Source organism: Pelophylax lessonae, assembly GCF_965119305.1.
Source record: "Pelophylax lessonae genome assembly, chromosome: 1".
Lineage (NCBI taxonomy): Eukaryota > Metazoa > Chordata > Amphibia > Anura > Ranidae > Pelophylax > Pelophylax lessonae.
Genome location: NC_138768.1, coordinates 215,140,071 through 215,152,375, shown reverse-complemented (window position 1 = coordinate 215,152,375; position 12,305 = coordinate 215,140,071). Strand labels below are relative to the sequence as shown.

Below are 12,305 nucleotides of genomic sequence, written 5' to 3'. Positions count from 1 at the left end.
AATAAGTATAACGATAAATAGTTCTGACACTTTTTTGTCATTTACAACATGCTTGTTCCAGGAATATATGTCTGAAGCATAACAAAGTCAGAAACAGCCAGAAGTCTAGCATTGCTGGGAAGAGAAATAGAGTGACAGGCCCCATTTTCCTTTTAAGGGCAGAGTCCCTTTAAGCACAGCTGCTGTGTTAACCGGATAGGTTTTAATAGCTTAATAAATAGTTTTACTTGTTAATTGGGGTTGTCCTTTAATACTTAGTAGTTTTAAAATAATGCTTTCTTTTCAAAAAGGAGATTATGAAAAATAATCATTTCCTTTTACAGTTTGGTGCAGGAATCTATTGAATACGTGATTTACGACCCGTTCATATCTTTACGACTTAACATTTGTTACCTAGGTGCTATAACTCACAACAAGTTGATTGCCATTGTTTAAATTGGAACCTGTTCACACCCATGCACTGCAGTGCCCTGCGTTGGGGAAAAATAGTACAGGCGCATCTGTGCGCTATAGTGTCACTTTATACCTGCATGTGAAAGGTGAAAGACAGGGTGATGATGAGCAAATAAAGTCATCCATCTTCTTTTTTTTTTTTTTGTAACATAAGAATTTTACCCCACGTCCATGGAGGTCATTTTACATCACCCAAATCTGGCATAAATCCAGTGTTTGTCTTTCTCCTTTTTCTTCTCCTCCTCCTCAAGCTAGACCTCAGGTTCTGTAATCACACGGGCGTTCCGATCAGATCCGCCTGTCAGTTTTTTAAGCGGATCTGGTCGGATGCCCCATTCAGCCCTATGGAGCAGCGGATGTCAGAGGTGACATGTCTGCTGACACCCGCTGCCATCCGGATCCAATCCTGTCCGTGAAATCCGGACGGATGGAAACCCTATTTTCCATCCGTCCTGGGGATCGGATGGGATCGGATGAGAGCGGACAGGCACTCCGCTCTCATCCGATTCCCCATAGAGAGCAGCGGGGCTCTGACACCTCCCTCTCCGCACACAGTGTGGAGACGGAGCTGTCATCCGCCGGCTCAGCGGGGATCGGCGGATCGATCCCCGCTGAGCGTATTGCGGTCCGCTCCGGCACTTTTTTTTTTTTTCACGGACACGGGTGACACTTGTGTCATCCGCTCCGTATGTCCGCATATCATCCCATCCGTTTGCGGATGATATACGGACATAATGTAGGTCTATGGGCATTGCGGATGTCAGCGGATTTGCATCCGTTCCATTTTTTAAACGGAACTAAAATAGGGTTCTGTTCCGTTCCAAAAAACGGAACAGAACTGAAAGGACAAAAATCGGATGTCAGCGGATGGTCATCCGCTGACATCCGCAATCCCATAGACATTCATTATGTCCGTATATCATCCGCAAACGAATGGGGTGATTTACGGACATACGGAACGTCCATGTTGAAAGAGCCGTAAGAAAAGCTGGAGTAGGAGAAATGGCTCAAGTATGCTTTGATAGCACATCAACACACCTCACAGAAAACCAGGAAGCCTATCGGAGACAGCTGATGCCTAATGATATCACAGCAGACATTGATTTTCATTGCCCAAAGAAATTGCAGAATTCATGAAAATGCACTAAATACACTCATCACCTAGTATCAAAAAAGAGCTAAAAATCGTAGGAGAGTGCAGACGCAAAGGTGTGAGCCTAGCCATAGTGTTGGTAAAGCAGACCTCCTATCTAAATGCAAAGTGCCATAATATAGTAGATCTATTATCAAAATGCAAAGCACCATATTATTAGATGCTTTCTACTTCTTTTCTGTTAGTTCATGTGTTTTTTCATCATACTACATTGTTGTGTGACTCATTTTTAGGCTATATATTAGCTAAAACGTGTCCTGCTTAGAAAACTTTTTTTTTTTTTATTAACCCCCCTCATGCCTAAGGGTAAAACAAATCTTAATGCCTAAGCACAGTTTTGCAACTTTGATGTGTGCTAGTAAAACCATACATATGATCACAACTACTTTGTACATCTAGGTCGATTATACCTTTTATTTTTTTTTTATTTTTAGGACAAATTGGGCTTTCATTTGGTGCTAAATGGTTATGGATATCTCCTGATAAAGATTATTATTCATTTTTTTTTTCTTATTCAAGGAAAACTGGGCCATATGTGTATGTTATGTTGTTTGTACCCGTAGTACAGCCCAGAAGCAATAGTGTATATTTTGCTTTTTTTTTTGTCCTACCTAAAACACACTGAATCCTGCCCAAAATATACTGACCTTGACCTTTGACCCTTACTTGACCCGAATACTAACCCTGGCACTAACCTAGATCAAACCTTGATCTAGGTATTTTTTCTTTTATATTTCTATTACTATTTTTTTTTTTTTTTTTTTTACAATTTTTTTTCTTTCTGCAAGGAACGACAAAGATAATGTGATTCCATTCACAGAGCGAAAGAAACACAGGGGTGGCTTCACAGGGACTAATCACTGTGATAGCCAATCAGAAGCTACCACAGCGATCAGGTAACCCGGAATCGGGAGTTCTAGGTCCTGATCGTTAATAGGGGCCCAGGGCTCTTGGTGAGACCCGATTGCTGTGTGACGTGCTTCCAGCAGAAACGGAGATGTGCATTTGTGTGGCCCCACGGTGCAGTGGGGCCCACATATATCTGTTACGCCGGCTGGAAGGAGTTAAAGGGTCTAACTTCAAAGCTGAATATTTCTGATATTGGCACATAAAATGTGGAAGTAGAAATCAGGTTACTGTGGCCAACACAGCTTTTATTTTGGACACAGAAAACACCCATCTGTACAATGCAAAATATTGTTCTCAGAAGCTCAGCTGTATAATGTGTTGAAATATTATCGATCTTTGTAAACTGGTCATGTTGCTGATCACGCACTGTGTCACGCACAGCTGAGACCTTTCACCATCTAAATATGTCCATGTTTAATTCAGGAAACTTGTATAAATCTGTGTTTGTTTTCTGTCCATTAAGGGACACATAAAGTCATGTGTTGGGTCATACTGCTGCTTACAGAAGGATTGGACTCTGGCAAACAAAAACATTTGCAGGCCAGCCTAGGATAACCCCTCCTCTGCCCAACATCCCTCATTGCTAGTGCCCTTTGATAGTAGATGCTTTTCTTCAGCTCCACTAGGAAAAGTGTAACCATGTTTGATAGCTTTTTTTATTTTAATTTTAATCAACCTTTCTTCAGTTAAATTCTTTTCCACATCTTTGCATGGGTGGGTCACTACATGGCAGCTATCTGGATCGGCCTTTCCTCAGCCTAGCTTTGGTGTGCCATACCTGGACCCTGCTGGATTGAGCAGTGCAGAGCCAGTCTGGAAGTGACTTTCTGCACTGTATGCACTTTCCAGATCCCATTAGGGTAGCAAGTCAGCCAGAGCCATTGGCCTCGCCTCAGTGCTTGCCCAGTCTTTGAACACTCCCTCTGAGAGTAGGCCGATCAGTCCAGGCACTGGAAGCAACCCTAATATATACGTGTCTGGGCCACTTTTGAGTGCTGATGTCATCCACTTGGTGTGTGGTGCACTTTCAGTACATTTAACTTCCATTTACTGTTGAGGATGCCTCTTCCCACTGATACTTCTGCTTTGCAAAGAAGACACAGGGAACTCAGATCACTGGTCAGTGGTACCTGGTCCCCCCTCAGTGTCATCCCTCTCTTCCTCCAGAGGGATCTTCTAACCTGCTCAGCCAGATGGGGCCAGCTTTGATTGTCCCCTTTCCTAGCAGAGCTCTGCATCCACAGTGTCAGCTCTGCATTCCTGGAACTTCTCAGGATAATGGCTGCTGTGTCTTGGGTTCTTTTTCTGGCACCTATTCTTACTAGGGGTTTGATCCCATCCTTTGTTGACTATGTCAAGTTGTGGATTTATTCCTCAATGCTTTTTTTTGCTCCACTCGTTTTCGTTGGGTTCAGATTGAGCAGCTCCTTGCTTGGCCCATGGTTTAGCACTCCTCTATAATGGGTGGCCATTTTTTTCCCTGGTCTTGGGCAGCAAGTTGAGGGTTTGGCCTCCTCCAGTGTCACATTTTGAGTGTTAGTCCTTCAGGCGACTTTTTTTTTTATTTTTTTTATAGCACCTGTTAGTGGTTGTAAGTTTTTGTCCACCCTAAGGTGAACTACCTTTTTGGATGTTTTAACAGCATATGATGTCCTGTTAAAGGCCCCAACTCCTCCTTTTTATGATCACGCTCTTGGTACTACTTGCTACATACAGAAGCATGCTGGGTAAAGGAGTTCTCCTATATATATTTTTTTTTTTTTTTGCCAGAGTCCAATCCTCCCCTGTAGGTGGCAGTGTAAACTGACAATATGGCTTCCTATGTCCCTCAGTGGTCTCCAAAAAAAAGGACTATATGGTACATACAAAAATCCTGTTATTTTATTTTCAGAAGGTAGTACAACTGTCACATTCTAAAAATACAGGATTTAATACTTTCTTGAATTTCACTGGTAAAAGAGAATGATTCAAAATGCATTGTTTAAAAGAGCCATTGGCAACATTCACAATTATCTGTATTACTGAAACCTTTGTAACACCCTTCAGAGCCTTCATTAAATGCACATAATTAGTAGAGAATCGGGCAACCATTTACTAATTTATTCTTGCTAAATATTTGCAGGTACTTTACCATTCTAGTTATTGTGCAAACTCCAGCAAAAAGCTTTGTCTTATAATTCTACAGGGCCTTTTTTCTTAGAAGATAAATAAAAGGTGCTTTGAAACTAGTAGGCATAACTAGACCGTGATTTTACTGAATAATTCAGTACTATAATTCTTTGTCTCTTATTTCCTTTTAGGTATCACAAGAGTCAAGCAATATACCTAGAATCAAAGGACAATACCAAAATCAGCTGTGTGATCAGTTCAGTTGGAACTAATGAGGTACATGTACAGTGGAGAATAGCGTTAATGTTAGGTTATCAGCCATATAGGGGGTGCATTGTTTTTTATTGGATAAATGACTCCTAGGTTTGTGCTATGAGGAACAGAATGTAAAACAATTGCATTACACTGCTAAGCAGCAAGAAAAAACAATGTATCTACAGTAATAGGAAAAATTGGCAAGCAGTACAGTATATAACCTACAAAATACATGTGTCATAGAGGAAGAGAATGGAGGCACTGAGGACTTTCATGGTACCGCAAGGATTTAAAACACCGTAGTAGTAAAAAATATACACATTTTATATAAATATTAAAACAACACCCGCCCATAAAGGGAGGAAAATGGACAACACAGCAATTGTTATCATAGTTTAATAACGGCACCTAGGCCATTCAATATGAACTAAACCTAAACAATTGTACAGTATAAATTCCTCGAGCATAGATGGAATATTAGGGTAACTCCCCATACAGGGGGGCCACTGAGCAGCCTCCAATCTTACTCTACATGTTTTGCGGTGAGTCTGCTTCGTCAGAAGTACTATTCAGGAGGAATTGATCTATGGATAAATACAAACTATCAACATTAACATTGCAAAAATGGCGAATATGTAATACATTCACAGAAAAAATGCACAAACACGCAATTAGATAACTCCACTATCTCGTGAATACATAGACCTTAAATGTATGGCCAAATTCCCTCTCACATAAAAGGAACCCCAATCCTAATAGTAAAGGATGTCGCATAGGCAAAAGCCCACTCAATCCCAAAGATAGCAGTACCGACAACCTAATCCGCATTCTCCCTGGGCGAATGTGGGACCCAGGAATAGTAACACATAGTACTTTTTAAACAAATGTCTAGTAAAGACTATTGTTTAGGTATGATATAATCTATTAATATGGGGCTCTCAAAAGAAATAGGTAGAATAAAAAACACATATCAGAAATTAACGTATAATAGTTGCTACTGTAAGTGATACGCACCAAAGATTACTCGATCAAAAGTGTTCCAAAACTGAGAATGGCGATGGATCTTATCCGGAAAAAGCTGAGATGGGTATTTCTAAAAATATTAGATCTGTGTGTGTGTGTGTGTGTATATGTATATGTATATATAATTATCAAAACCAAAAAAGGGGGAGACAAAAGAGAACAAAAAGAATGCTCACCTTGCAATTCCATGGTAGCGCAAGGTAAGTACGACTTCGAGGGCAAAATAGTTCTACGCCTATATGAAACCTAGAAGGGTAATAGGCCCCAGAATAATTGAAGTGGGCGAGCAGGCCTTGGATAAAACTTTGTACTGACCTAAAAGCAGAAACCAAGATAATGGTAATATTTAAATTCCCTATAGAAGGGAATGTTACCCTAGCATAATATACATGCTTAGAACAATTATAATGGGGTGCAATAGGTCTATGGTTATCCAAAGAGCCTCACCTCAAGGGTTCATATACATATCCAGACCATGTGGTTCAAACTATGTGAAACACAGATCACTGTGATAGTCCAATAAGAAATGGACAGACTGATATCTAAAATATACAATAGGTAATCAATACAAAAGTTAGAATAAATGCCAGTGAATTTATATACAAATATCACTCTATCTCCGGTGAAAAAAACACCTACCTCGGCTATCTGACTCCAATCACAGCTAACGCTCAATGTCAAAGCCAGGGAGATATACTCCCTATATATAGAGACCTGGGTCCTGTCTGACCATCCCGCCAACGCCTCGCGACTGCAGCAGGCCGACTACGTGGTTGGACCTGATCCCGTTGATCACGTTGGATGATTTTTCTATCCGACGCCACCCGCCCATCCAGCTCCTATCCACAGCGGCATCCACCGTCATCTGGTGGAAAAAAGCAGCAGCCCAAGGGGCAAGAGCTAGAGATAGGGGGATCGCACACACGCCCAGAAGAGGGCTACCACAGGGAGACAACCCTAGCACCAAGGTGTCTAGGTACAACCTAGGAAATAAGGCGTCAAAATGACAGAAGGAATTGCGATTGATTTAAAGATGTGCATATTTAACAATAAAGACCAAAAATAAACAAAGTAATATACAGAACGACAACATGTCCATCATAAATAATCAATATGGTTCTATAGCACATATCACAGTGGTTGTCAAAAACAACGGTTGTGCAGGTCAGCCATCACTCGATCAGACTGTCACAATGGACCAAGGTCAATTACAGAATAGAATCAAAAATTAGGAGGGACACTCGAACAACATGGAAAAAAAAAAAAAAGGGGGGGGGGGCAACAGTTGCAAAAATGGTGCTATCCCACCATATGATCGATTAGTGAACCCGTTCCTTACCGCTAGCATATGGGTAAATAACTTCCATAAATTATGAACAATTCTAATAGAAAAGGATAAATATCTGGTCAATAGCAGAATTGCTCTGTGTCTATATCCAATAGTTCATAGATTTTAGAGTGAGGATCATAGAAAAGGTTAATAAGATTTGATCTCAATACCAGGGGTGGTCGTTGCAGCTAATCTTTCAATCCAGAGGGTTTCAGATCGGAGAATCTGATTGTCCCAATCTCCCCCTCGGGTTGGGGGGGAACCACTTCCAAAACGAACGAAACAACTGAGCTATCAAAACTATGGTACAGACCTATATGTCTGGTGACAGGGGTGACCACTTTGCCATTACCTGAGTAATAAACATGATCCCTGATCCTCTCACCAAATTCTCTGATAGTTTTTCCCATGTAAAATGCATGTCATTTATGCATCATCAAATAAATAACCCCCGGAGTTCTGCAATCTGCATAATGTCGTGATTGATGCCATTGGTCATTGGGTAGGAGTATACCTCTACCTTCAGTTACCCAGGGGCACCGGTGACACCATCCATACCTATAGGGTGGCCAAATGAGATTGAGTAATGACTCGATCTCATTACTCAATCAGTCGGTATTGCATAAAGAAGTGGCCCATCTGAACACGAGTTCCAGAGTCAGTCTTACATATTTAGATAATGTGATCTTCTGACAATAAAGGCCAATGTCATAAGAGCTCGTAGGGGCTGTTCATGTGCCGAATAACGTGTGATAAATTTCCCGGTATTAGACTGGGTCTTTGGTTGCACCCCTATATAATAGATCAAATCTAGATCGAGCTTTGGCTCTATTAAAAGCTTTCCTTAATAAGGATTTTGAATATCCTCGGATAAGTAATCTTTGTTGTAGTGCCCTGGATTGACTAATAAAGTCCTCTTCTGATGAGCAATTCCTACTTATCCGCAAATACTGGGCATATGGTATGCTTTTAATCAATGGAGCCGAGTGGTAACTGGATGCATGTAGTATGGTATTACCAGCACTTCGTTAACCGTAAAGAGTGGTGATTAGACATCCTTTATCATTGATGGAGTAAGATCAAGAAAGGATATATTCCGTTCACCAACACTGTGTGTAAACATCAAATTAAAATCATTAACATTTAAGGCTTCTAAGAATGACAAAAGTTCTTCCCTGGGGCCCGTCCAGATGATAAGTAGATCATCAATATACCGAAACCAGTATAGAAACATAGAAACATAGAATGTGTCAGCAGATAAGAACCATTTGGCCCATCTAGTCTTCCCAATATATCTGAATCCTATGAATAGTCCCTGGCCCTATCTTATATGAAGGATAGCCTTATGCCTATCCCATGCATGCTGAAACTCCTTCACTGTATTTGCAGCTACCACTTCTGCAGGAAGGTTATTCCATGCATCCACTACTCTCTCAGTAAAGTAATACTTCCTCATATTACTTTTAAACCTTTGCCCCTCTACTTTAAAACGGTGTCCTCTTGTGGTAGTTTAAAATATTGTGGTATAAAATTTTGGCAAGCCATGAACTATACGCATCGACCAATTTGACTCCAGTTTTACAAACTATCCTTTCTAAAGGAGTGTCCAACCCTGGAGGGTCCACAGGACCCTCATAGAGTAGCATAAGTTCTCTTCACGCTCGGAACCCATCCATCGTAAAATGTTTTATCTGTTCGGTAAGATCCTTTTCCAATTTCTTTCTGATTACAATCATCTTCAAAAGCATACTTCTAGGTTAGGGTCTGAGCAAAGAGATAAAGATATTTTATGGTTTCAAAAACATTGATCGATTGTGTCGGACAAAAGCCAAGTCCCAACCGCAGCACCGATAACTGCAGGGCTGAGACTGATCATGGTGAGATTAATATTATTTAATTCTGAATGGTCTGTAGATTCCGTGGTGTAGGTGTACGAAGGACAAAGCTGCTCCGGTTGCCCTGTCACTTGGCCTCCTGTAGCCACCACCACTGGATCTAAAAAATCACCATTAACAACTGGTGGTCCTCATCATGGACTACATCCCACCGACCAAAAAGTCAGCGCCTACAAGGATGAGCGTGGTTTGTTGCTCGAAGCGAGATGACAGTGAAAGAAAAATCAGAAAGGAAACCAGGTTCTATTGTGCCGCGTGTGGCATTGAACTTTGTGTAGACCCATGTCTTAAAACTTTTCATACCCGGGATGTTTACTAAACCAATGTGTAGTGTCTAGTATTACAGTGATAAGTAATATTGCACCCTTGTTTGGACAAATTTCAGTATTTTTGGTTTTATTACATTATTGAATAAAATTTATTATATTCTAATTTATGATTTTGTGTTTCAAACTTTATCATACCCGGGATGTCTACTAGACTCTGTTTTGGACAGAATTAAGTGAGTTATTCTTAAGAATTACAGGCCTACAATATAAAACCGATTTCCAAGCAAAACAATGAACCACTTTGACATTCAAAAATACTGACATAATCAGACCGCCAAGAGGTTAAATAGTACTATGTGTTACTATTCCTGGGTCCCACATTTGCCCGGGAGATTGCCGATTTATGATGTCGGCACTGCTATCCTTGGGATTGAGTGGGCTTTTGCCTATGTGACATCCTTTACTATTAGGACTGGGGTTCCTTTTATGTGAGAGGGAATTGGGCCATACATTTAAGGTCTATGCATGAGACATTGTTATCTAATTGCATGTTTGTGTATTTATCTCTGTGAATGTGTTCTATATTCACCATTTTTGTTATGTTAATGTTGATAGTTTGTATTTTTTCTATAGATTAATTCTTCCTGAATAGCACTCTTGATGTAGCGGACTCACCGCAAAACATGTAGAGTAAGATTGGAGGTTGATCAGTGGCCCCCCTGTATGGGGAGTTACCCTAATATTCCATCTATGCTCGAGGAATTTATACTGTACCATTGTTTGTGTTTTAGTTCATAATGAATGGCCTAGGTGCCGTTATTGAAGTATGATAATTGCTATGTTGTCTATTTTCCTCCCTATATGGGCAGGCAGTTTTTAATATTTATATAAAATATGTGTATACTGTTTTTACTACTACGGTGTTGTAAATCCTTGCAGTACCATGAAAGTCTTCAGTGCCTCCATTCTCCTCCCCTATGACCTATGAATCTTTAGGATGCAGGTACAATACTATATGGCACATAATACTACAAAATACATGTGTTTGGAGGTGTCTAGATTTTCTTATTAGAATAGTGGACCTTAACTTGCTGCTTTGCAGTACTACCCAATGGTTGTGCTTTCTGCTCCTTTTGCAATGCAATTCAATGGGTTGGTTAAACAATGCACACTCTATTTGGCTGTATCTTATCTTAACATTTTGTAATCCTAAACTCCAGACTAACTGCTAAACATAGGTGAAAAACCTATATGGGGACTTTTTTTATCTGCTAAAGGATTAATAATTTAGTTCATACAGTCCAGCCAAATGGTATATCTTGGTTAGTAGTGACCTGATCTTTTCTCATGCAGTAAAGCAATAGTTTGGTCACTAGCCTGTGACTGCACAATTAGAAGCCGAGGACTTGGTGAATTTTGCTCAATCTCTGAATGGTGTAACCAGAGATTAAAGAATCTCTGCCTCTTTGAGGGCTGCCATATTTTAAAATTGTTGTATTCTTGTTTGAGTGTGACAGTGACTGTCACAGATATATCTTTAGGTTAGAATTGACACAGCAGATGGTGTGAACTGTGCGTATTTTCATTCAAACCTGTAGTGGCTGCTGCCATGTGCGTAATAAATGGATAACTGGAAATTTACCCTGCTCCATTGACTATCACTGTCAGTTTTTTGCTGTCACAGTTTCCACTGTAATTCCACTGTAATATAAGAAAAAATGTTGATGTTAATGTTGGGATTAATTGGCTCCACCTAATTTTTGTTCATATAAATCATATTCCATACTATCTGTGCGTTATGTGCTTTTGTGCGTTTTACATTATAGTTTTTTAGATTTTATGTCAATCAAGATTGTTTTAACCCTTTCACTGCTGTTGATGTGTACATAGCCATGTTTCATAGCATTTCAGGGGTTAAAGCAATCTTACAGCTGCATGTGTTCCAGCGCTCAGCGTTGTGGATATACAGCTGTCCGATGCTGGCAGGTTGGGGTCAGGTAAGCAGTTCAAGTACTGTGTAGGGGAGACATTAGAAGTCTAATGAACCCATTAGGTCTTCATAAAGTGGACCTGTCCGCTCCTTGCACTGCTTCTCCATCTCAGTCTCTACGCTTTGCTGTACATTGGACTGCAAGAAGCAAATGCCAAGTCAAATTCGAGCATTTATACTGTTTACTTTGTAAAATACATTTAATGATGTGTTAATGAATACAGAACTGTGTTGATGTATTCCTACTGTGAGATTGTTTGTTAGGTATTAGACTGCATGTTGGGAGCTTTCTCAATTTACAATGGAAGTATGTAAAGTGTTACTTATTAAATGTAATGTTTTTATCAGTTCCTTAATTTATATAAATATCCTACCTTGTAATTATATCAAGTTTCTTTTTTTTAATTCTATTCAATGAACGTTTCTTGGCAGATTTGGGTGAGGAAAAGCAGTGACAGCACAAAGATGAGGATCTACCTAGGCCAGCTACAGAGGGGCTTGTTTGTTATCCGGAGGCGTTCTGCTGCATAAAACCTACTGGTCTCACCAGTCTTCTAATGTGACAGTTCTTTTATGACACATCGTCTTTCATCAAGATGACAGTTGGCGTCACTGACCTGCACAGACTGAAATGCAAACTATGATCAGTGAACATTACCTTGTATAGTGAGATTTCAAATCCTTTTTTAGTGTCGGTGGTTCTGAAGAGGATAGATGATTCAATTATTCTTCAGTATATCTTGCCCTGAAGATCATCTTGAGTGTGTTTTTTTTTTTTTTTTTTTTTTTTTTTTTTGTCTCAGTATTGAGCTGCACAAAGAGTCAACTGCATCTTCTGGGAAGAGAATTGTTTCACAAAATCTCAGTGCTGCTGCATAAGTTAGTTCTTCATTTTTAGCCAACTCCTCACAAAGCTCAA

The 12,305-nt window shown here is 40.0% G+C and overlaps 1 protein-coding gene across 1 annotated transcript in view; it reads left to right on the top strand.

The window, feature by feature from the left end:
* The window catches only part of SUDS3 (SDS3 homolog, SIN3A corepressor complex component), a 98,883-nt gene extending 86,817 nt beyond the window's left edge, over nt 1–12,066 (top strand). The window contains exons 11-12 of the mRNA XM_082270976.1: nt 4,816–4,900; nt 11,819–12,066. Of these exons, the coding sequence (XP_082127102.1) occupies nt 4,816–4,900; nt 11,819–11,917 (184 nt within the window). The 3' untranslated portion in view covers nt 11,918–12,066. The remainder of the gene's footprint in view (nt 1–4,815; nt 4,901–11,818) is intronic.
* The last annotated feature ends 239 nt before the right edge of the window (nt 12,067–12,305 follow it).